We start from the raw sequence: 27,099 nt of genomic DNA on the forward strand, positions 1-27,099 counted from the left end.
AACCATTATGTCTGCTGAAACCGAGCCAGGTGGCCAATTTATCTGTTAAAAAGGCTCGGTTGTTCCACTATATATCCATTAAAAAGTGCTGACAGCATACAAGAGCTTTGACCTGTCACTGTAGTCTTTCTCCAAGAAGCTGAACATGCACTTTTTTTCCTCAGTGGACCCACATACTGATTTGTTTGCTTTGGAGCAATAGGCTCCTGTTTTAGGAAGTATCACTTTGTCATGCCATGAGAGTTTGTGCGTGGTCACGGGATTCGTAGTCAAATTAGGCGAAAAAAATGGTAAAAATAAACATGGCTGTCCTTCATCAGGGCTGTGTGCTTATAATGACTGGGGGTAGGAATGTTTAAAGTGATATCGATTCAGTATGCAACAATGCCATTATGAAATGATTCTCAGTGCATCTTGTATCTGTATTCAGATTTAAACCCAAAGAGATGCATACACCCGGCCGTCCACATGCCACCACCTTCCATCGCTCCATGGTCCAGTTCTGATGCTCACATGCACATTGTAGGTGATTTTGATGATGGACAGAGGTCGGCATGGGCACTCTGACCGGTCCATGGTTACGCAGCCCCATACATCGCAGCAAGCTGTGATGCATTGTCTGTTCTGACACCTTTCGATAACTTTTTGAGCAGTTTGTGCTACTGTGGCTCTTCTGTGGGATCAGACCAGATGGGTTAGCCTTCCCTCCGCACATGTATCATGGAGTCTTGGGCACTAAGGACCCGGTTGTCGGTTCACCGGCTGTCCTTCCTCGGATCACTTTTGGTAGGTACTAACCACTGCACACCGGGGACACCCCACGAGACCTGCTGTTTTGGAGATGCTCTGATCCGGTCGTCTAGCCATCACAATTTGGCCCTCGTTAAAGTCATTCAGATCGTTACACTTTCTGCTGACTGATATATATATCCCACAGCTTTACAGGTGCCATTGTAACAAGATCCTCAATGTAGCTTAGCGGTTAAAGCTCTGGGTTACTGATCGGAAGGTTCAAGCCCCAGCACTGCTGAGCTGCCACTGTTGGGCCCTTGAGCAAGGCCCTTAACCCTCTCTGCTCCAGGGGGCGCTGTATCATGGCTGACCCTGCACCCTGACCCCAACTTCCTGACAGGCTGGGGTATGCGAAGCAAAGAATTTCACTGTGCTCTAACGTATATGTGACCAATAAAGACTCATTATCATTCAGCTCACCGGTCAGTGGTTTTAATGTCATGGCTGATCTCCTCATATATATAATTTGTGCATTAAATTTGTTTCGTTATTATTATTATTATTATTATTATTATTATTATTATTATAACTATGACTTGCTTCACATGTATTAGAACTTTTATGTCTTTTGCAAAAAAAAAAAAGAAAAAAGAATTCTGTTTATCCAGGCAGCATCTTTTAAAGAGTATTAAGATACGTCTAAGAATCCCATCAACACCCCCCCCCCCCCACCCCCCCACCCCCCGACTTTCCTAGTAACTCACTCATTGAGAATTTGGAATATTGACAAGTGGTTTATTCAGCAGGAATGGTGAACAATCTGTCAGTTATTTCCATATTGTCTACAGAAGACAATAAATCACCAGTCGTGGAAGCCTCATTACAAAAGACAAAAAAAATATTCTCAATGTGCAGGGGGAAAAAAAAAAAAAAAAAAGAAGAAAAAAAAAGAAGTAAAAATTAAATTTCATTTTACAACAGTTTAAAAATGACATGTCTCTTTTACCTGTGGAGTTAGACATCAATTATACACAAGACGTCAATTTTGGATCTTGACAGTAAGTAGCAGGAGTGTTGGGGGTTAGTATATTAACCCTATTTTGCTGGGTTTGCATGTTACAACATAAAATATAGCCTGGAAATTATATATTTTTTTAAAAACTATCAAATAACTTTTACATTGTCAACATGCAATTGATAAACGGGCTTATTAACATAAGATTTACTTCTGTAATCCATCTGTAACAGCGTAACCCTGCGTTTACGTTAGGGAGTCATTTGGTGTTCGTCTCTACTGTTGTCGATTCTGGGCGTGGCCTGTCTAGCGTTACCAATAAGAAATGGTTCATTATATCAAATAAGAAAGGAGAAATATTATTATATATTATATAATAGATCATTTGAATTTTATGTGCTTGGCTTCGTACTGACTCACTTGGAAGTTAGCAAAGAAAGCTAACTGTACTGGCTACGTACCATCAACAGAGGCATCAACAATACCTACTACTTTCTTCCAAGCATTATTTATTTATTTATATTTGTAATGTCTCTATACACATTGTAATTGGTAAGAACTTAAGTTGTGGGTGGGGAAATGAAATGCCGAACCAATGGCGCCATATTATTAGTCTGAGGAATCATTCAAGCCAATTGTCATATCTAATTTGCATAGAATTGAGAAAATCTCAATTCAATTGTTGCACTGTTGCTGAAATTGTAGTTCTGGGTCGCACATGTACACCTAGTGTGAGCGTAGGGTTAAATTATAGTGCCTTATATAGAGCATGTGTAACTACACAGTTAATAGACACACGGAACCAAAAAACCCCCCACAATTTTGTCATCCCATATTTAAAAAAAAAAACACTTTCATGTGAGACGTGTTAAAGGATGATGATGACAATGACAATGTACTGTACAACTTGGAGCAGCTCCATCACTGTGACCTCATAATTTCCGTCAGATTTTATCCTAAATATAACATTTCATCATATCCAAACAGCTTGAGAAAATAGCCTGACCTTATTTCATCGACATACGTTAAAAACGCATTTTGTAACAAACAGGGACACAATATCGATCCTAGCTATTTAAAAAAAAATGTTTGCTATCTTTAGAATTAGCATTTTTGCGAATTTGCAACTCGACAAACGTTTACATTTTGTATTTTTATGCATGATATGGATATGGCTATGGATTTAGAGGATATAGATATTGTGGCTGAGTTGAATTATAGAATTATTATAGAGCTTTGGAAGAAATAAAACAAACCAAAGAGCAAGATAGTTTTTCAGCCCATGCATGTTGGTCTATAGATGCGTGATTATAACTAGGAACCATTTATTGAAAACTGTTCCTTACTGTAGAATGTTGGGAATAGAATAAAATTCTCAAGCACATTGGGTTGTAGGCTTTTCCAGTGAATTACAAATACATATTCATTGTAATAAACCAAATGACGACGCCAAGCTTAGCTAGGGTGAAATTCCATACATCAACTCCGATAACCTTTTCGACCAAATCCCAAACGGTGTTCGCAAAATGTTTGAGAGCTTTTTTTTAAAAAAAATAAATGTCATAAGAGGTCAAACTGGAACCTGCATTCAGCTGCCTGGATAATAACGTTTTAATGATCAAAGAGAAACTGATTTGAAGAGATTACAGGATGAAAAGACGTTCTGAAACTCCAACCAAGAATTGTGTTGTACCCTTCGTTGCCAACGTCAGTGCCAAATCAGTGCTAAGTCTTCAATCCGAAGCTAAGAAATGTAGCGTAGGGAAAGCTACACTAGCTATGTTTACATGCAGCCTAATAATCCATTATCCAACGTATAATAATCCCGATAATCCTAATTGTCTTGGTCTTGGACACTGGTTTCGCAAAGCATGGCCTTGGTCTCGGCCAAGTTTGAGTAAAAGTAATAAAGTAAAAAAGGTTACTCATTTGGTGCAATGCATGAATGAAGCAAACTATTTGAAGTAAAGGCTTGGCGTCAGAAAGGATTTAATGGGTTTTGGGACTTCCTCTCTCCTGTCAATCACCGTGACACTGGTTAATCATGGGTGTCTGTGAGTTCATGTCTGCGGAAGAGCGCAGATAGCGCTTTCCCCTGAGCGTGTTACGCCGCCCTGTGACGCAGATGTGTTTGGCTACCCAATGTGTCTTGGAGGAAGCATGTGTTAGAATTCGTGCTCCTTGGTTGGTAGCTGTTGTATGATGGGGAGAGCTGATTTGGTAGGTGGGAATTAGCAGGTGATGAAATTAGGGAGAACTTTTTTTTTCTTTTCTTATTTTTTAAACGCAAGCACTGTGATTACAAAGCTGAAGTCACGGACTGAACTCCCACGGAGTTTGTTCCTAAAGTAACACCGACAAAAACCCTGCTCCTCGCGTGTGCGTAACTTTTGGCACGAGTTCCATGCATATAAACAGAGATTGTCTACACACTGCCCGGTTTAGGATACGTATAAACAGTTCACACGGAATCTGAAATCAGAGTGAATTCATTCGCACTAGTGAAACTCTTGGCATGTAAACATAGCTGCTGTTTCGAACTTTTAATAGGATTAGAAGTTTGTAGTTCACAGTGTTTCCTCTTTACTTATTTGGCATAGGGATCTTGATTTAAGTCCAAATATCAATAATTTAAAATGGTAAAAAATACAAATAATAATAATAATAATAATAAAAATAATAATAAAAATCGTGGGATCACAACACGTTTTTTTTTTCCTCCATGCATTCCCAGATCTTACACAAATACAATAGCTTGCATACATCATTTACCTAAAAATTTAAAAAGAACATTAGTAGACTGGTGCCCACAAGGCTGTGCAAAAAAAAAAAAAAAAGAAAGGGAAGACCTCCATATCCAAGCATCCTAAACTTCAGTTCACATTCCCCGCCCCCGATCCCGCCCTCACCCAGATCGTGTTTCGCCAACCATTATACTATACTACAAAATAGCACCATTATATAGTGGGTAGAGTTCTTATATTGTTCTGTTATATGACAGCATCAGTAAAGTAATGAACGAACAAAAAAAACAAAAAAAAACAAAAAGGAAATGAGATGGTTAACATAAATAGGATTATTGAATACAGAGATGGCTACACAGAGGACAGTGTGATCGTGTAAATCTTGGATTTGGAAAGAAGATTCACTAACTACGCAAAAGAACATTTAAAGTCACAGTCCGGATTTCCCAAAGCGGTCCGTTGGATTGATTCGAAGAATGCTCCAGAAGAACGTTGGACTCCGTGTGCAGCCCGGTCCCTCAGACGTGGTGAAGTGTTGGTCTTGTGGGAACTCGACTCATTTATAGTGATGGACAAGTCATGAATTCATCAGTTTGCTCCTTATGTGCTTCCCACTCCCATGTTTAACCGAACTGACGGCTAAGAAGTTGTAGCTAACGTAATGTAATATTGTATCGTGAGCTTGTTAGCTAGTTAGGTGCATGAATATATTAAGATTAAGAGTAACGAAAAAAAAAAAAGTTTATGATTATTATTGTCTTCTAACAGAGGCTGTGTTTGTGCCCTCAGTAAAAAGAAAATTTTTTTTTAAAAAAACAAAAACAGTCAGCAAGTTGTTGAGCGACGTTTTGGCTGTTACAGGCTTCTCTCCACGTATCGCAAGTGAAAGATTTGATTCGAGTCGGTCGGTTATGTTTAGCCATAAGGTGAACGCGTGTAGTAGTCAGGAGGGTTAGACGACGGCTTCGGGTCAAGCTTTTTGCTCCCGAAACAGAAAAAATACACCAAATAAAAACATTCAACAGTTACCAACAGCTGCATCGCACCTTAACCGATGTGTGTGGTGCGGCAGGTGGCGGCATTTGTTAGCATGTGTTACAGTTACAGCATTGAGGTTCATCACAACGAATGCGTTATGTTTAAGCATCGCTACGTACCAAATTCGAGTTCATTTGCAGGAGCAGGTTTTATTTTCTTGTTCTGGGCGATTCTGAATTAAAACTTAAATAAGCTGACACAAAATCGGCCTACTGATTGGTCCGCCCCTGTATTTCGGGTGGGTGAGAAGTTTCACTGGGTTTCGCTTGTATACGTGGTATAATATTGACAGGCTTTAGTGGAAAAAAATGCTTACTGTCGTATGTGGTGTACATGCTTTGGTGAAAATCGTAACCAGTCGTGCAGTCTGATGTTTATTATAATCGAAGCAACGACGCTTTAAGAATGAAGTCAAACAAGTTGATCTCCGCTGTCTTGGTCTTGGTCAGCGTTGCCACTCCATAGTCTTGTATAACCTTTGCATAAGGTTTCTATGACTTGTTGTTGTTGTTGTTGTTTTATGTAAAAACAAAAGGAGATCCTGAAAACCAGTTCTCATCCTGAAAACGTGTATCATCTGCTTTTAACAATATTCTGTCCAAACAGCTCTTGAAATCGTTCTGATTAAGCTCTTTTTGTTGTCCAAAACAAAACAAAACAAAAATACAACGAAGATATTCCTCATCAGTGCTAGAGCTTGTGTACTGTCTTCGACTAAAGCTTAATCAGAAATGGTGCTGAAATTCTGCCAACTTGCATTTCGCACTGGATTGCAGCAATCTGGAATTAATTGCGAAGGCATGTCTGTGTGTTTATATGTGTGTGTGTGTGTGTGTGTGTGTGTGTGTGTGTGTGTGTGTGTGTGTGTGTGTGTGTGTGTGTGTGTGTGTATATGTGTGGGTATGTGGGAAGGACCGTTGCAATGTTCACTTCACCCATGACACAGAAAAACCTTCACCTCTCCTCCAGTGACCCACTGGCTCTATCCCACCCATCAGGAAGTGGTGCCTTGAAACAGTTTGGGTCAATTAAAGTTTCCAGTGGCTCTCTTATACAGGAGGTTTCCCACTGCCATAATATGTAGCAGCCGCTATTATATTACGCTTTTTAGCAGCTATATTAATTTTGCTGTTTTGACAGATGTTGTCCCTCCCCTGTATGGAATGGTGCAGTGTCTAAAATAGTCAGTCGTAAGGGGTGTATGTACATTTGGTTTGGTCCCTTATCCTTTTTATTTTATTTTATTATATATATATTTTGCCTTTCGAGTGAACCACTCCTCTTGAAAACCCGGTAAGGTCGAACTTGTTCTTGCTCTCCTCTTCTCGTCACTGTCCATCGGTTCCGCTCATCCTTCTCTTAACTACATTCGATAGTTCCTCCCCCCGGTGTTCCCTCGGCTCGAGTTCTTCTGATGAACCTCCTGAAAAGCAAAGAGACAGCGACGTTAAGCTTCGTAAGGAATAAACCACTTGGGGGTGGGGGGGTGGGGGGGGGTGTGTGTGGGGGGGTGGTATGCACTTCTAGGAAAGTAAGAACGTTCCCACCCCGGAGCTACGTATCTCCCTAGAACGCTACATCCCGATGTGTTTTATTCCTTTTGTAGCACGGCAACAATTTTACGGTTTAAAAAAATAACACGTCATACACTTTTTATCCGTTTGTAGTTACATTTCACGTCGCGGAACGTCCACGCAGTTAGTTCCTGTCACGACTTTTTTGTTTTAGCAGCTATAAACGGACGTCCCCTCACCATCCTCTCTTTTTTCCTCTCTCTCTCTCTCTCTCGCAGCTCGTCACGTTACGGTGAAACCGCAGCGTTCTTGCAAAGCGAGCACTGACACTGGAGACTCCTTCAGTAAATACCATATAAATAAACATCTCCTTACGGAAAACTTCGCCTTGTCAGTGAGTATACCTTTTTTTTTTTTTTTTCCCCCGTCCTTTGCTTAACGACGACACGATTTTTAATACGTACGGAAGAATAAATCCGCGGCTTCTGACCTCACGGCGTTGAGAAATCGACAGCGCTGTGGTGTAATGTGGCACGTAACACATGTTTTCAATGAACGAGTTACAGACTGTCATCTCCTTATACAGGAGAGGAGAAACACAACCTCCTGCTGTACTCAAAGCTGCACATGTAGTGTCTCAGTGCTGACAGATTAGTATGTAAAATTTATAAAGAGGAAGGGAGTATGTGAGCCTCGTGCAGAAATTGGTGAGCTTCCTGTACATGACATATAGAGAGAGAGAAAGAGAGAGAGAGAGAGAGAGAGAGAGAGACTGCAGGTCTACCACAAAAACCACTTAGCCACGTCTCCTGCTAATGGTTTCCTTTTTTATATGGGGCTCTAAAATGCATGCGAGCAAACATTTAAAGGGGAATTTCACCAATACCATGAGAGTATTCTCAAATACATGAGACTTCTTTAGATACAGTCAGTATTGGGGGTTTTTCATTTATTTGTTTGTGCCTTGCATTGCTAAAATTGCTCCATGCTAGTCACTATTTGGAGTTCCTGTCTTTAGTTTAGAGCTGGTTGCCACGGTTTTACTGGTATCCTGGGAACAAGGCAGGAATACACCCTGGATGAGGCACCAGTCCATTACAAGGCATGTACACACATTCGTACCTTGGGGCAGTGTACAATTGGAAACCCACTGGAATGCTTTTGGGAGGTGGAAGGAAACCGGAGAACTCTGAGGGAACCCGTGGAGGTAATCTGAGCTCAGGATCGAATTAAGAACGCTGGAGCTGTGAGGCAGCAATATTACCATTACATGCATCATCATACCACTCCTACACGCTGGAGCTCAAATCAAATGCAGATCCACACACACACACACACACAAAAAGAATCAAAACTAGCTGGAAGTGTTCGCATGTAAATTGCATCCGTCACAATTCATTTAAAACAGAAAGGCTGGACGTGTTGGGTGAGCACAAGCAGAATGGCTTGAATTCAGAATTTGGATAAACACAACACTTGAAAGGTGTAGCCAACACGTCAACACTACAAATCACTCTGATTCAGGAGCTGAGGATAGGAACCGATGGGGGGCTGGGGGGGGCACATTACTATTGGTAGTGGTCACATGGCTTTACTGATAAAGTTAAATTCATATCACAGGCCAAGGATCGTTCCACTTCCTGTTCCTGTAGATCGCCAGCTCTCGTTGAAAGCGAAAGACTTCTTTGTTGTATCACTTCGTGTTAATGCTGGTGGCATTATGGAAATCTGCCAAAGTATCAGCATGTCAAGAAGGTCGACTATTTCCAAAAGCTACATCGATGCGGCCGCTGAACAAAGAGCGAGCTAGCTCGTCGAACGAATGCTAACTACCGAATGCTGATTCCACATGCTAATTTGTTGACACGGTGGTCCCCACTAACTTGTAGCCCAGTTAAGAGGCAAAGAGGTACATACAGGGTGTTCAATACCCAAATTCACAACCATTTTATCGCGATCAACATTCGTTAGAAAGAGCAGAAGTCACGTGGAGCTTCACTGGTCATTTCGATGAGAAATGAAAAAGATAACTTGCTACCCCTGGTTAAGAAATGTAAAAATGTGGGTCCTGGACCTTGCCCCCCTCCCACCCCCCTCAATAACACTCATCACGACGAGCGCATGATGCCGGAAAAACTCTTGAAAAATTCATTAACGGATTTTCCCCTTTAAATAGAGAGAGGTATAACGAGAAGCTCCGTGTGCTTGCAATACTCTTTACATTTCCCCCCCAGATAATTCAAACAAAAAAACAAACAAACAAAATCCTACCTTACAGGATGTATGGCTGTGACCAGATATAGGTTTCTGTGAAAAGCAAAGAACATTACAAACATCTGGAACCACTGAAGTGCCAAAAGTATTGTCATTTATAGCTGTCGCTAGCTAGATAGGACCGTTATTGATCCTGAGGGTATATGTAAATATATACGATATAGAAATGATTCATATACGGTTTACCAGTCAAACCTTGTTCCAGTGACTTGTTTAAAAAAATAAATATAATTTATCACTAGGTGTTATAAAAAAGAAAAAAAAGTATGGCTATTTTGCATAAAATGTTCCTTTTAACATATATTCAGTTGCTGTAACCAGTAGAGCTGAAGCTCACCTTTGGTGTTTTGGGCGTGTCTGTGTGCCGTTGCTCTCGTACCGATCGTGGCGCTTTACCAGATTTGACTGGCGCGCAGTACATCTCGAGTCGTTTCAGCTCACAGCTCTGGAAGCAGCATTCGTCTACGATGCCACGGTTGTGCAAGCGCCGCGAGTTGGGGCCGTAGCCTGTCGGCTTGCCTGTGGTGCAGACAAGAACAAAACAGTACAGAATGACCCCGATTCAAACACCATGAGATCGTCGGACGGTCAGGTTGTTGTCCCGATTCTGAGGTTGTCTTTTCTGTTTCACGCTGTATACAACACGGAAACATCCAAGGTCCTGGATGGTAACTGTACGGTGCATAGCGACAGATCTGTGCATGACCTGTTCAGCGGGCCGGCTGGAACACCGGGGCATTTGGACCGGTCTATAGAAAATCATTACTGGAATGGGTACCAGAGACAAATTGAGATGATTAAGGTGAGTGCACGCATGGCAAGGTATCAGGAAAGAAATCAAATACACGACTCCTTTTTGGCAGGGAATCTTATCACACGTTTTCTTAATTGCATGTTCCTCTGTAAGTGCTTCTTTTAGGACTAAAACTAAAACTGCTGTTCTAGGTAGTTCACAATAATGAACACCAGGGCGGTGCGATGAGCTAGAGTTATTGTTACCACCCCGAAGTGATTGTTTTTCCTATAGCGTCATGTCCTGGAGTGTTTTATTTCTCTTATATCACGGCAGTTAGAAAGGACAACGTTGTAATGTAAACCTGTGATCTGCAGATGAACTCTAGTCGAAATCAAGAACTACGGTACAGCGGGTTCATGTGTGCTACAATAAATCTGCGTTGTGACAAGACCAAATCGCTGTTAGTTTTTTTTTTTTCTTTCTCTAATTCAATGAAATTTTATAGATATATAGCACTTTTAACAATAAACATTTTCACAAAGCAGCTTTACGTATATCTGGATATGGGTTCCGATTTAGTTGCCTAATGAGCAAGTCAGAGGTGACCGGAGGAAGAACCTGGAGAGGAATCCGTCCTATTCTGGATGGGATCTCTTCTTCTTTTTTTTTTGGTTACAATTAATGTTAATAGACATCATTTTTTTTGTAACTTCTTCCATTCTTCTATCTTTACCCCTTTCCCCCCCCCCATAGATAATTCTTAACAAACTCCCAACACGTCGTCTTGGGACTTATCAAGGGTTTCAAAGGTCACAGTAAACTCCTGACTCTCTACATACAAGCTTCTTTTTTGCGAAAGGTCAAAGGTGTGGCACGATGGCAGCACGGTTTAAGACGAGCTGTCTCCTCTATTAATGCGTTTAGATCGGTTGGTCTGCAAAGAGAATGTCAGATCTGATCTAACAGCGGTACGGCTCAGTATCAGATGCTAGTCTTCATGGATTATGATACGCTCTCTAGGAACATGAAAGAGCTTAGTCATAAAATATTCATGGATATCAAATTTACAAGGGGATCAAATTTACAAGTGTGGTCAGCATGTTAAGTGGTCGTGGACATCAGATGGAATGGTGCAGACGACCTAGAACTAGTAGAAATGGTTGGCAAATCTTTTAATTACTGTAATGTATGAGGTCCCTTAAGGCATCTGAGTGACGCAGTAGCTATTTCTTCTCCAGTCGTCCCTTTCCAACACACACACACACACACACACACACACACACTGAATCCCAATCTCCCCCTTCCGGTGGCCTTTATAAAGTCTCCTGGTCTCCACTAACAATTCCCTGCTCACGTAGAGCAATACAGCTCTGATAGGCTTTTCCCTGTTACCAAATAAAATAATAATAATTTAATATGGCATTTACAAGAAGGAAATGCCTTTCCCTTTCAGAGTTAATAGCTCTTGGCTCACCGGGTTGCCAGTGCTGACAGAGTGCATTAACTTCTGCTCTGGATTTGCTCCACACTGACAACGGTACTTTGGGTAGAGAGGGGCTCTCATTAGGAAACACGTCTGCGTCCCTGCAGACCTCCAAGCCCATGGGTGCACAACGCTAACGTCCAAGACGAAACAACCAATCAGTGAACGGACCAAGGGGAACGTTTTTTTTTTTTTTTTGGTGAATTTTTTATATTTTACATAAGATGCATGTCCAGTGCGCATTGCTTTTTAAGTTACGGCGTCAGAAATACTCAAATTTCTTTCAGGGAACCAAAACTCATGGTCGGCTAGACAACTTCTAGTCGAGTGCAAAAGTTTGTACATCCTTAAGAAATTGTGTGTATAATGATATATATATATATATAACTTTCAGGCCAGTGGTAGCTCAGTGGTTAATACATTGGGCTATTGATCAAAAGGTCGTAATGTCAAATCCCAGCACTGTCTAGCTGCCACTGCTGGACCCTTGAGCAAGGCCCTTAACCCTCAACTGCTATATAAATATATATATATATATATATATATATATATATGAATTTATAAGTTTGCACCCCCACCTTTCAGATTAAGATTGAATTGCTTTCTATGTTGTGTTGATTAATTTTCCAGAACAGCAGCTCCGACAATAATGCAGCTGCAAATCGCAGGTTTATATCAACGTGCTCGTTGCTACGGTGACGTTCTCTGACGGGACACGTTTACTCGACATTTATGGAAGGAGTCTCCATTTGAAGTGCTTTGTAACAGTCAGACTGTAGAAAAACTGTAACTTCTTGTGAGTTTTCCACCACGGTCAGGTCTTCAGGTACAATCGGTACCGAGCTACATTGTTTTTTTTTTGTCTTACTAAACTCAGGAGAAAGTGAAGGAATAACCTTTTCTAGCTGCTGTAATGTAAGTGACAGTGGGAACTGACTTTAAATGTAAGCATGAATGTCCTCCTTCTTTAATAAATAAAAAAAATGATAATCACTGGCAAATTTCCATGGTGTAAGATGAATAAAACACGCCATGCGTGGTCAGAGTAACTCCGCGTCATCACTCCAGACCGTCGTTGATTATTTTCCTGTAAAAGCACGATGCTGAGATCTTTATCCCTTACTAATTTGTAGAGAAATTGTACCACCTTTATCTTTTCCTTACTTTCAAAGATCATGGTGGATGCAAAAGGGTTGCACTCAATGCTCCTAGCTTGTCCTCTTCTCGTTGGTCCTCTGCCCTGGCTCCGCCCCCTTTCCGTCTGTCGACGTATTCTTTTTCCACGAGTTTGCGCACGTGTTTACTTGCGTATTACCTAGCTGCGTTTCCATTTCCTCGGTTTCTTCAGTCGTTTATAAGCATGGATTTCCCTATAATTAGCCGGATGTCTGTGTTTGACCTTGTTAAAAAAAGACTAAAGCGACTGAGATCATAAAGTCATACGACCGTTCGCTTTGATGTCCCGAACGTTCCAATGCGGCGGACGGGGGTTTTTTTTTTCTTTTTTCTTCACACTAACGTACGCTCGAGGATTATAAATAAAAGTTCTCTGTTCTCGCTGAAGATGCTGTTTGCGTGCGAAAGAAGGAGACTTTAAGCCCAAGCTTGTGATTACACATTCGCACAGGTTGTCAGAAGACAGCAGATTTGCTTTCTGGATAATTTTCCCAACAAAAAAAAAAAAAAAGAGAGAGAGAGAGAGAAAAAAACGAAAGGCCTCCCAAATTAACATCCGCTGTTTTTCCCTGCCATTGCCGAAGCATCATAAACAAAAACGAGTAAACAACCTTTTATGCTTATAATCATAGTCAATTGAAGTAATGACACAATATGGTTGAGCTGTTTTGATGTTTTTCTTGTTTTCAGTTGCCGACATGTGGGCCACATTAGACTTCTTTTGTGTGTCTGTTCTTTTCACTTGTTTTTTTTTTTTATTGACCCAAGATTTAAATTTCTTTTTAGGAGGATCCTTGTATGGATTGCATGCTGCTTGATTGAATAAGGCTGGGAAGCAAACTCAGCTATAGATGTGAAACTTCTATAGCGAATGGAATCAGTTGTTCTGTAGATCACTTTCTGATGACTTAGAGCCTACACTCTGAGAAAAAGAGGGTTCTTCAAGGGTTCCAAGGGTCCACTGGATACTTCAAGGTTCTTCTAGCTAACGCTAACAACTTTATTGTTCTATTTTCTCCTAAATCGAACGCACCTGTTTTGGTTCTTCTTAAGGCGATTATGGTTGGAGGGAAAGTCCTCGGTAAGGTAGATCTCCAGGAACACGGTTGGTGACCACTGCCTTAAAGTGGTTCTTTAAGGGTTTATTGCACGAGTAAGGGTTCTTAGGATCCAAAACAGGGATCTACTTGGAAACATATGTGTATGGTTCCAAGCAGATCCCTGTTTTGGATCCTAAGAACCCTTAATTATGCAATATACCCTTAAAGATAACTTGAAGAACCTAAGAGTGTAGGTATTAACAGGGTAAATAGTTTTCAAGGGTTCTTCAAAGGTTCAGAGATTCAAGGCTTCTTAGTCTCCTGGAAGGTTTCTACTTGGAGATAGAGTTAAGGTAACACTGGCTGTTTGATTAGAGTTTCTAACGGGTGTAGTAAGGTGTGTAAGTGCTTCATTAGGGTGGCTAACTGGTTCCTTTTTCTGTATAGATTGGTTGTTAGCATCCAGCAGTGTAAGACTGGCTTTCTTGTCATTCATACCTTTTAACATTTGACCATTGATATCATGTACGTTGTAGAGGAGCATTTCAGTTTCTCAATCCTGGTCCAGAATTTCCATCGCCCTATACATTCTGGTGTACAACCCCAATTCCAAAAAAGTTGGGACGCTATGTAAAGTGTCAATAAAAACAGAATGCAATGATTTGCAATTCTCACAAATCCATATGTTACTCACAGTAGAGCGTAGAAAACATATCGAATGTTTAATCTGAGGAAGTGTACCGTTTTAAGAAAAATAATAAGGTCATTTTGAATTTGATGGCCGCAGCATGTCTCAAAAAACTTGGGACAGGGGCAACAAAGTCCTGGAAAAGTAAGTGTTAGTAAAAAGAAACAGCTGGAGGAACATTTTGCAACTAATTAGGTTAATTGGCAACAGGTCAGTAAGATGATTGGGTATAAAAAGAGTATCTAAGAGAGGCGGAGTCTCTCAGAAGTAAAGATGGGATGGAATCTGGATGGAAGCAGATGTTGCTCTCTCTCTCTCTCTATCTATCTATCTATCTATCTATATATCTATATATATATATATATATATATATATATATATATATATATATATATATATATATATATCTTGCTCTGTATATATCTTTCAGCACTGATGGTGCCTTTCCAGATGTGCAAGCTGCCCATTCCATAGGCACTAATTCACCCCATACCATCAGAGATGCAGGCTTTTGAACTGAGCGCTGATAAAAAGCAGGGTGGTCCCTCTCCTCTTTAGTTTATTGGACGCGGCGTCCATGGTTTCCAAAAAGAATTTCAGATTTGGATTCGTCTGACCACTGAACAGTTTTCCACTTTGCCTCGGTCCATTTTAAATGAGCTTTGTCCCAGAGAAGACGGGGGTGTTTCTGGATCACGTTCACATACGTTTTCACCCTCATCCCTTGCACACAGAGATTCTCCAGATTCTCAGAATCGTTTGATGATATTATGTACTGTAGATGGTGAGAAGTTCATAGTCTTCGCAATTTCGTAGACGCACTTTTTTTCGCAGATTGGTGAAACTCTGCCCATCTTTACTTCTGAAAGACTCCGCCTCTCTAAGATCCTCTTTTTACACCCAATCATATCACTGACCTGTTCCTAATTAACCTCCAGATGTTTCTTTTTAATAACATTTACTTTTCCAGCCTTTTGTTGCCCCCGTCCCAACTATTTTGAGATGTGTCGCGGCCATCGATTTCAAAATGACCTTTTAATTTTTTTCCTCAAAACGGTACATTTCCTCAGTTTAAACATTTGATACGTTTTCTACGCTCTACTGCGAATAACATACGGGTTTATGGGATTTGCAAATCATCGCATTCTGTTTTTATTCACATTTTACACAGCGTCCCAACTCTTTTAGAATTGGGGCTGTAACTCATCCAGTTTAGTCTTGTTAACGACTCGAATCAGGTGAGTTGGGATCATGGAAAAACACCAAAATGTGGCATTGCTATAGATGAAACACTGCTGTAGATGAAGCCTTTCTACATAAGAGTGCTGGAATGCCACTGCTGGGATCCACACTGGCGTTCCAGATGTGTTGTATGGCATCGGGTTTGCTGATTCATTGTAACCAGTCTAGCAGTCAATCAAGGGCATCTGTTACTGAGGCGGTTTGTGTTCCACTCCAAGAACACTGAGCAACTTGAGAAGATATGTGCAGGCTTTCAGTCTTCCAGATTTGTGGTGCTCGCGTGCAGCCGACCTACAACGGGATTTGGCTTCGGTTGAACTCGGCAGACGTTTTCTGTACGATTTGTGAAATTCGCTCCATCGCCGAGGCATTTCATACAATCACTTTCCTGATCGAGCCATTTCACGCTGCTACGACGGCTGCTGGCCAACGTGCACTAGCCTGAACGTTAAGCTGACTCTGCATGACTCCCACCATTCCACGGATCTCAGCAAAGAGCGACGTCTTCCACTTTTGGGAGCTGGCTTTTACTGCCTCACTGTGGTTATTAAAAAAAAAAAAAAAAAACTTCTAGACTCCATGAGCGCACTGACTGAGTAGTGTCAGAGTGTTTACGGAGCACTGGGGACCACAAAAGCAGCTCAAGCCCTGGAAACAACCTCATCACTGGCATGACAAACACCTACAGCCGAACCAAATTCTTTTGCACTTTCTGTTTGCTGAGCATTTGTTATGCACTTCAAATCTTCTACAGACGCTCTTAAAGTAACACTCGGCACGGCAGGGAAGACGTGAAGCTTCCCAGGAAATCAAAACCACTCGTACGTGAACGTCCAGTCTGTAAAGTCACCAAGACATGCCTTATTAGCTGTGAGTTGATTCCGTAGGTTGATGTTTTTTCCTTCTGAAACAGAAGGTCAGAGTGATAGAGCGTTGAACTGCTTGACTGAATTACGCAACGATCAATAGCTCCAGCACGCCACCACACCCCCGCCAAATCTAAACAAACTTAGCCGTAGCTTAGCTAGCTAGTTAAATACAGAGAACAGCAAAGAGCGCCTGGAGAGCAAGGAACACCGCTCTGGGGCGCAGAACATACGGTATACATTCTAAAGATCATTTCAGTGGATGATTACAAAGTTATGCATAGATTTAAATCATCACAGTACTAGTGTATTGGTGTCTGTAACACTAAAGGGGCAGGTAGCCTACGAAAGCTCCGAAACACCAGTCGTGATTTCAGTGGCACTAGTACCTCAGCAGCTTGGTTTAGGAATACTATTCAGTATCAGCTTTCATTTTCTACAACCTGGGTGTAATCTTGGGTTTAAGTCGTGTCTGATGACCTGTGTGTTCACTCTTCATTTCGTTCGTCACTGGAAAATCAACACCTTTCATCATGGCGCTGAAATGCACCCAGGAGGCCTTTATGTGCGTATTCTGCGTGAGTCCAGCGAGGGAGAACATCCTAATCATCCTGTAATCCCTTGTAATCCTTTGCTGCTCTGGGATCAGAGCCGAGTGTGTGTGTGTGTGTGTGTGTGTGTGTGTGTGTGTGTGAATTTTGCTGCTACAGCTGCTTCCAACGATCAGCACGCAAACCCAAGGAAAAAAACCTGAGTGCTACACGTCACTGCTTACTTTTTATGTGTACTCTCAACAGTTAGCTTAGCTCAGTGATGATTATGGATACTGCTTTTCACTGGGTTCTTTTTTTTTTTTTTCATGTTTATAATCTCCTTTACAGCAAATATGGAAATTTCCACACGTTAATCCGTTTCTGGAAAAATGGGAATGCATCATTAGCCGTGTACAATAAGTTCAGTAAGTGGAAATCTCATGAATATAGTATGAATCCGTTCCTTTTTGCAGGAAACTTGCCATTTGAAATGGACTTTCTGAGCTTTCGCTGCATTATTATCGTCTTGGGAAAGAAACAAACGCACCCAGGAGCTTTTATCTAGAACTCTCCGTCACTAGGTAATGCTAACATCACCTTGTTTTTGTCCAATTTTTGGACTGTAGACTCTTTAAAATTTAGAAGGGTTCTTTGGTTGTCCTTCTAGAGGAACCCTTAACAGAACCCTACAATGCTTCCCTATCAAAAAGACTTTTTTGGAAGTTAAGAATCTTTAACTATCCAACAAACCCTTCTTAGCTAGGAAAGTGTACGGTACAAACTGCAACCCGTAAGTTGTTTAAAGAGCTAAACCATGGGTGGGCAATCTTATCCGGAAAGGGCCGGTGTGGGTGCAGGTTTTCATTCCAACCAAGCAGGAGCCACCTCTGAATCTATTGAAAGCCAAGATCAACTGATTAAACAGGTGGAATCAGGTGTGCCTGCTGCTTGGTTGGAAAGAAAACCTGCACCCACACCGGCCCTTTCCGGATAAGATTGCCCACCCCTGAGCTAAACTCTCTTCAAAGGTTCTCGAAAGGTTCACTGTATAATGCTAATAACCGCAGAAAAGAGTGTTTTCCTGTCAGAAAGCAACCAGCAATTCCAATTCAAACACTTTTTTTTTTAAAGCTAAGAGCCCTTAATTATCTAATGATCCCTTATAGAACCCTTGTGGTATGTGGTAGAAACTCCAAGTTATTGCTAATTATGTTCTTCTCAATACCACTCGGTCTTAGTACTTGGTACATTCTTCAAGAGTTCTTCAGAGGTTCATGGGTTCAAGGCGTCTAAAACCTAAAAGGGGACTCTATAAGGATAAGGAAACTCTGTTTTGGGGTTCTCCATAGTATTTTGAAGGGTAGGGTAGAAGAACCAAAGAGTGCATCAAATACCAAGATGGTTTAGCTGTTAAAGTGTAAGGTTTAAACCTTTTGTGAGAGGTTCTAAGTGTTAAGAAGAAAAAGTATTTAAGAATAATTTTTGTACCACACACTAACCCTGTTAATACCTACTGTAGAACCTGACAGGCATTTAAGACTGTATTTGTATTTTGTGCGCTCATAAGAGTTCTTTAAGGGTTCATTTAGCCTCCTAAAATGGTTCTACTTGGAGATAGTGAAAGGCAAACGCTCTCCTGTAGGGTTCTACGTAGATGCTTTAAGGTCACGGTCAGCCGGTGTGGCTGCAGGCTTTCATTACAGCCAAATTGGAGGGACACTTGATAGTTGAAGACTTAAACCAGTGGAATCAGGTGTGAAAGCCTGAAGCCACACTGTCCCTTTGGGGATAAGATTGAAGACCTCTGATTTAAGGGTTCCCTCAGATGGAGAACCAAAAAACCCGTGAAGTGTGCACCAAGTACCAATTTAACTACATTTTCTACCAGACAGTTGTAGACAAAGGGTTCTTAATATCTATAACCTGTCGTGGTACTTGTTGCACTCTTCAAGGGTTCTTTCAGGGTTCCTTGGGTAAAGGGGCTCTTAGCCTCCTAACATGGTTCTACTTGAAGATAGTGACAGTGAAGGACTCCCTTTGTGGTGATCTACATAGAACCTTTAAGGGTTCCACCAGAGATGCCACCAAAGTGGCCTTAAAGTTTCGTATTTTTCTTAATGACTAAATTGAGAAAAAATATGACCAAAAAGGTTATGCTATGTTACGTATGTTACATCGGGTACCAGTCTGAGAGGGCCAAATATGTAAAGGCAGATGCCTATGTTCTAAGAGCTGGAAAACCCATATACCAGTGGTCCCCAACGCTGTTCCTGGAGATCTAACTTCCTGAAGACGTTAGCTCCAACCATAATCAAGCCCACCTGACCATTTAGTCATTGTCTTAAGAAGTTCTTGAGCAGCTAAACCAGGTGCATTACGTTTTAGTTGGAGAGGAAACCTGCAGGAAGGTTTATCTCAAGGAAGAGGGTTGGTGACCAATGCCACACACATATACTATATGTACTATATGTATATACTATATGTTGTCATTCTAAGGGCGTTTTCACACTCGGATTACTCGTCCATACTCAGGAGCGATTCTTGGCTCATTTGTGGGTGGGACAGGTCTCCTTTCACATGGAAGAATTCCTTCAGAATCGTGGATCGATTGCACAATTCCATCCGCCACGTTTAGCGAATGGCGTACAGGAAGTAGCGTCGCAAGATAAACCAATCACGCTACTCGATCTGCAGTGCAGACGGCGCAACGCTTCCACAGACTACGCAGCCTGCACCGTGGTCCGGTTATAGCCAGCCCCAAACCACCATTTTGAAAAGGAACAGGGATCAGTCCTCTGGACTACTCCCAGGCTCGAAAACAGCTTTCACACTTCATCAAACGTACCGAACTCGCGGAGCAAACGGCCACAAAACACGCAAGTGTCAAAACGACCTAAAACTAAACTCTGGATGAAACACTTTAGTTTCACAGATCCTAACTATAACCAAAAAAAAAAAAAAAGAAATAAAAAAGTCATATAACGTGAGTCGTTAGCAGCGACGTGGCATGGCTATTATTTGTTGAGATGGCTGCGGTGGCTCGGCGGTTATGGCTCTCTGACCAGAAGGTTCTGAGTTCAAATCCCACAACTGCCAGAAATTCTCTGCGTTGGAAAAAGGCCGTCCTCTGAAAGAAAAACGGAGTCTATAATCTAACATCCAGATTAGCTGATTACTAAAATAATCTTTCCTGTGTGATAAAAATGAACATGCAGTGTCCTAATAATTTCCACTTAACAACTCAAACCTCCGAGTTTATGCGCTGTACCCGGCCAGTCCTATTCCACTTTCAGCATGCGGTAATGATGCAACAGTTTCACAGAAAGTTCAGATTACCGTAAATGTGTTTGCTTTGGAGGCGATTCAGAGAAAAAACAAACCCTCGGTCACCGAAAGGCCATAAAGGATCTGGCCAACTCCTCTCTTTTGACCACTGAACAGCCCCGTGGCTGTTGACAGGAAAAGTAACTTTCCGTCTCAGTTCGAGCTTCAGTCAGGTTCGACTTACTTTTTACACAACGTGTGTGAAATGAATCTTTTCAGTGCCGGCGTATATCCGCTCGTCACAACGCAAAGCCCTATGTCAGAGCGGCGACCCGAGACCTTCGCACCTCCTCGGCTCATTCGGCGAAGGACTGTCTCATCGCCAGTGAACGACTACACGGGAAATCATTAACATTTGCTTTTTCGTTATTGTACCGCCAACTGCGAGGGTTTACGGATTAATCATCTGTAAATATTTGCTCAAACAAGGATCAACTTGAAAAGACTGGACTTGAAATTCAGCACACTCACGTACAACGATTCTTACCTTGATTTTGGGCCGTGCACAGTACCAGTCCTAGACTTCTGGGGGCCCTAAGCAAAACTTTCTCACGGGGCCCCGTCAGTGCCTTCATAAAAACCTCAAGATAACCCCCACCCCTTAATCTGTTCTTTCTGGTAATCTTAATCTGTTGACGACAATACGTCAATAATTCTCTAAATATGCAAACTTTAGAATAATGGGCGTTGTTTGTTTTTAAAGCACTGACAGGAATCCTATGACGGCTTGCCTTGCTGAACAGGAATATGTTTATTTCCTATACTTTAAAACACACATGAGGACGTTTCGATTGTTGATGACATTTCATCATGAGGCGTTTTTACCGAAGCAAAGTCGACTACGATTGAATCTGTTGATCTGGACTGACTGGAGTATTGTTTTTAATTCATTCATCGCATGGTTCGTCAAGACTTGATAACGATTTCAGATATTACAAAAAATACATACCTTTAAGTTCTTTTTCGCTCTTTTGCTTCACGTTCTTGGCGCTTTTTCGTTCGTTTTTTTTTTCTGCCCCCGACCGATAGCTTCGATGTCCGAGTCTGAGTAATTAAATTAATATAATCATGTATTTAAAAAAAAAAAGAAAGAAATTTCCGCATGACTCCTCTAAAGCTGAATCCGCATTTATATTAGCATATTATAAAAAATAATAATAATAATATTTACAGACGGTAAATAATATACGAGATCAATGGGGCCCGCTGTTGTTTCGGGACCCTACGCAACTTGCGTAGTTTGCGTACGGGGAGGACCTACACTGGGATGTACTGATTAATGCATCACGGAAATCACGAAAACGAATACCTGAATTGTATTGGAAATAAAATCTCCTAAAAACAAAAGGGCTGGATTTATTCCTGTTTCGAAGCCGTATTCAGAAATGAGTCGTGTTTCGGCTTCAAACAGCACCCCCTGGGTGTAGTACACCTGCAGTGAATTCGGAATTTAAACCGCACTTGTAGTTTCTCTCTTGTGGGCGTGGCCTGTCCAGCCTTTTATTTTTTTTTAACTATTTATTTATTCATTTCCGATGATATAATTGTACTATACAAAGTGTATAACCTAAAACTAACTCATTAAACACAGCTGAAACAACACACAAATCAGTTTGGTCGTTGAAATCTGGTTTACATGTTGCGTAATACTAGCTTGATTGGCAGACTACCAAAGAAAGCTGCCTGTACTAGCTACGTACCCTCACCAGAGGCACCGATGATCTCTGCGACTTCCTTCCACGCTTTATTTTTCTTTGCGATGTCTCTGAAAACACTGAACGCCTGGATAAGATAAAACCACGGTTAGGTTTCCTTCCATTTTCGTGCGTCGAACAGGAAACGTGACCCGACTGCGGGTTAGAACTGAAGCTGTGAGCGGGGGAACTGAAGAAACGTCGGACCGTACGTGCCGCAGGATCGGTCCGAGGAATCGTTCGGACCATTTGCTTGGATCTGTCGCTTTAGCACATCGTACCTACGGAGAAAAGCAAGACGGAACGCTTGTCACGTTGTCCAGCTGGTTTTCTGGACGCCGAAATCGCAGCTCCGTGTCGTACACGTACACCAAAAATAAACAATTGCTCGTCGCTTTGTCACGCTCTAAAGCAAACCTAGCGCGTAGACTTGAGCACTCATATAACTTATGATGCTTCGGTTTGCTTAGCATACAATCACGTCATTGAATAGATATTCAATTTTCAGATTTGGCCAGCACAATGACTCCCAAGCCAGTCCTTCCCAACATGTGCAGTCAGGTGTTTCAGGTGCTTGAAGTGCGACAAAATGACGAGTTAATTGTGAAATACATCTAAATCGCCGTTCATTAGCGCAACAGCAGTGTGCACTAGGTTTACGTCACATAGCACCACCTGGTATCGGATGCTGGTGTCACATAGTATGAGTAAATGAGCACGGTATTGCTTTCAGTGCATCCCTAGTTAACCCGAGTGACAAATTTGAAGCTGTACGTCAACTTCTATCAGAGGATTTCTTTACAATAGTGCGTTTCCTTAAGCACAGATTTTGGGCGGCTCTTAAAACATCGCCATCGCTGTAACTCATGACCTTAGAGTTTGGATATTTTTCCTGTGGTCTGTTAGACCCCGAGCCACACTTCCTCTCATTTAATGTCAGACTGCAGCTGTGCGTTCACATCTCTTCACAACATCAATTATTTACTGCATCTTACTTTGTGAACGTCTCCAGGCCCCGGGAGCGCCACTTTGAACCGGAGGACACCTTGTGCCTAGATGTTCTCCACATAGAAACGTCCGAGTGGTCCATCGCAGCGCACGATCGACGTATCGGAAGGAAAGCGAAAGGGTTTCACCGGGGTGCTCCGTGTTCTCGATCGGAAAAATACTCGGTGGTTTCCTCTCTCTTTTCTCTCTCGCTGAGCTTCGGCCAAACTCCGCTTGGAGCACCGAGCGGCGTCGTACTGTGAACGTATCAAGGCTGCACTTCATTTCTCTGTCAGCATTCATCTCTGATCCTGATAGATCATCCAGACCGCTCGAGCTCGAGTTTCTCCAGAGCATTGTGTCGCTCGGTTCGCTCCATATGTGTGCACAGAGGTCAGCACTTTTTCAATAACACAATGGCAAAAGCTGATATTTTAGCTAGACTCACGCTATATTGGTGTTGTATTATGGGTGAGTCAGATTGTGCACGTGTTTGTCATTGAACCATGGATTTATATATACACAGTACATATTAAAATGCTAAAAAGGAAAATGGTATAAATAGGCTAGATACAATACAGTTATAACAGATAATGATATAGTGTAATATGACCAGCCTGACACGTCTCTATACTCTCAGCATATACCCGAAATACTATATAGACGTCTTAGAGATTTGGGGATTGATGACACGGCATTATTACACAACATATTAAGTTACAAAGTTCATAGCTGTGCCTTTGGTATTTCAACATTATATACCTTATATTCTCTGTAAATGCCAGACGATACATGTAGGTTTATTTGTTATTTGTTGTTCATCAGTAAGTGCTTTATCCTGTTATACGGTGGAATCCCGAGCGTGTCTTAGGAACACCGGGCACAAGGCACTCATTCACACCTACGGTGGTGCTTGAAAGTTTGTGAACCCTTTAGAGTTTGCTCTATATCTGAATAAATATGACCTAAAAACATCATCAGAGTTTCACACCAAGTCTGAAAAGTAGCTAGGCAAAGAGAACTATATACTGATCGAGGATATTTTTTAAAAAATATCTTTTGTCTCATTCGTTTGAGCTACTGTTAGGACCTGTCGTGAAAATCTGATGCTGTTTTTGGTCATATTTATGCAGAAATATAGAGCATTCTGTTCAATCTAAACTTTCGAGCACCGCTGTAGGGACAAATTACAGTAGCAGGTCAACACCTTATTTATTTATTTATTTATTTATTTATTTATTTATTTATTTATTTATTTTGGGGGAGGTGGGAGGAAACCCGTGCACCCAGAGGAAACCCTGCACAGAAACTCAGCACAGACCTGAGCTCAGGGCTCAAACCTGAGATCCTTTAGCTATTTATTTACTTATTTATTCACATCCTTACTTCCTAATATATGTATTTATTTAGACATCTTGATATCAGGTATCGTGATACTTAGTATCAGTATCAGAGTCAAATTATAGTATCGAAACAACCCTGGAGAAGTTACCTGAAAGCTCTTTTTTTTTTTTTTTTTTTTTAAAAAAAAATAAGTGAACTGAAGCGAAAAGCTTGCATTTCTTTTATTTTAATTTATTTATGAGGAGCACATTAGGACTTCTGGCAGCAAGGTGAAGGAAGAAGAGCAGCAGCAGCAGCTGCAGCAAAGGAAGCCTCTTTATGAATAAATAAAAAAGTTGCACTTACTGAAATAAAAGCCCCGGTCCCCGCACACAAACTGCAGCGTGTCCACAAGCTCCGCCCCGCACAGAGTCTCAGGCCCCGCCCTCGCCGCCACCGGCGTCAGCGCGAGCGCGCACAGCAGCAGCAGCAGCCGGGCGAGCGCGCGGCCGCGAGACACACAGCGCATGGTCCACTGCATCCGAGAGAGAGAGAGAGAGAGAGCGAGAGAGAGAGCGAGAGAGAGAGAGTTCAAACTGAACCCCAGCCCAAGACAACACGCTGTTTAACACTCAATTATCACAAGCAGACATTTAACTCCATCATGTTCCCGGGAAATAATCCTGGCTCGTGCGTCTTAACAAGTGACTTAGGAGGGGGAGAAGCGGATTGAAATGTTATATAGCAAATGCAAAAAGTTATTTATTTATTTATTTATTTATTCATTCATTCATTCATTCATTCATTCATTCATTCAGTCGCCCCACCTTGAAGATGCTGGCACGTGCATCCACCGGGTCCAGTGCCAAATAACGCGCAGTCTTTTTAGGTCGGAGTATTAAACATGACCCTTCTTCCAACATCCAAACAGCTCAGGAAATGAAACTAAATTAAAACATGATCTTGCCTCTTGTCTTCTTTGCTTTTCTTTCATTTGCTTCAGTTTTATCTACCGCGATGGAGATCCGCGCCCATCATTTAAAATAATAATAATAATAATAATAATAATAATAATAATAATAATAAAATCACCACACCCACAACAGAAAGCGAACAGAAGTGTGGCATTTACGCATCGACGTTCGTGCGCGTTCACGGGTTCAACAGCGGGTTTTTTTTTTTTTTAAAGATCATGCACACTCAGCAATATGGATTCCAGCAGAACTTGTAGCGGTCGAGCCAATGAACTGACGCACGTTTCTGCGTCTTTTTACACTCCTAGCATTTCAAACCCTTTCACTACTAGCAACTTTGTGTCCAAAGTTCGTCAGGACGCAACGTCCTTAGTAATCTGCGTATGTATGTATGCATGCAAAAAAAAAAAACCCCAAAAAAACAACAACAACAACAACAAAAAAAACAATAATAAAATAAAATCAAACAATCTCTTGCTCTCTTGCACGAGCATCAGACACAATTAAACAGATCTATGATTTAAATTTGAATCGAGAGATCTGGTTGCAATTTGTTTTCAAAGAAAATGTGAGAAGTTACCTTCAGGACATCACCCAAATGTCCCCTAGACATCCCAGCGTCTGTCCGGCGAAAACACTTGTTCCAAAGTCATTCAAATAAAATAAAATGAAATAAATAAAAGGTGCGAGAAAAGAAGCGGAGAGGAGTAAACGCGGTGCCGGTGTCACGTCCTGATATTCCGACTTTGTTCCATTGCGCAGGCTCGATTCGGAGACGTGAGATTTAGCAGGCAGGAGACGGATTTCGTGGAGAAAATCCCTCACATTTATCTACATTACGGAGACATTTTCAACAGGAAACAGCTGGGGCAGCACTCCTCCGCTACCTCGTGCGCGCTAAGTTATTCGCTGAGGATTTTTGGGCCCGATTTCAAATTACGTCATCCCTCCCCCGTTTCTTAGAACAGGGCTGCATTTTGATCTGTCCAAAGATCCCGCTCGATTCCTCTCGGGATGTTCACGGTGCCATCCCGAAAACACTCTCTGTGTGCAAACCAGTCACGCGACGTGCGCTTTTACGCGTCGTTTTATTCCCAACCTGCTTTACGCACTTTATATTTTCACACACTGAAGAGTGGAATGAACAACTAGAGTGCTTCTACAGCTTCAGTCTAGTTCCTAGACTTGCACTCGGAGAAATAAAGCTGCTAGACGCGGTGGTACCATCAATGGCACACGTTTTGTGCCTTTAGTATGTATGTACAGTATGTTTAGGTCTTTAAAAGGTAGCCTACATAACCTGAGAGCTACTGATGTACCTTTAAAGCTGGGTTCGAATCAAAGATCCACATTGGCACCCCAGAGACTAGGAGAAGTACAGTTTGGTACCTCAGAGTGAGACCTGTCAGAACAAAGTAGCTGTTAATTTATCACGTTGAAGGTGTTATTGTGATGGTAAAGATGTAGGGGTTCGTCTTCTCTTCTCTGAATGTGAGGCTTGCGAAGAGAGAGAGAGAGAGAGAGATAGAGAGAGAGTATTTATTTGCACGGGATCATCTGCGAGTGAGTGATGGATGCTTTGTCTGGCTGCTCGGCTGAGTTTTGTCCATGTCGGTCTGGCTGACCGTGGAGGAATGAGCTCTCTCTGCTCTCTCACGAACACACAGCACATTCATTACCAGGGCAAGAGAGTTAGAGTTAGTTCCTAGAAAGGTT

At 41.7% G+C, this 27,099-nt stretch overlaps 1 protein-coding gene across 2 annotated transcripts; it reads right to left on the bottom strand.

Moving 5' to 3' along the window:
* Positions 1-1,477: 1,477 nt before the first annotated feature.
* Positions 1,478-26,541, bottom strand: igf1 (insulin-like growth factor 1). 2 transcript variants are annotated; one of them, XM_053650907.1, is made up of 5 exons: positions 25,964-26,541; positions 24,776-24,944; positions 9,655-9,836; positions 9,315-9,350; positions 1,478-6,952 (listed from the first exon to the last, which is right to left on the bottom strand). In XM_053650907.1, exons 1-5 carry the CDS (start codon positions 25,994-25,996, stop codon positions 6,893-6,895), a joined length of 480 nt encoding a protein of 159 aa, XP_053506882.1. In that variant the 5' UTR covers positions 25,997-26,541; the 3' UTR covers positions 1,478-6,892. The 2 variants fall into 2 exon arrangements, with proteins under 2 accessions (XP_053506882.1, XP_053506881.1); XM_053650906.1 differs by lacking the exon at positions 25,964-26,541 and adding an exon at positions 25,237-25,493.
* Positions 26,542-27,099: the final 558 nt, after the last annotated feature.

This window comes from Ictalurus furcatus, chromosome 19, assembly GCF_023375685.1.
Source record: "Ictalurus furcatus strain D&B chromosome 19, Billie_1.0, whole genome shotgun sequence".
NCBI classification, from domain to species: domain Eukaryota; kingdom Metazoa; phylum Chordata; class Actinopteri; order Siluriformes; family Ictaluridae; genus Ictalurus; species Ictalurus furcatus.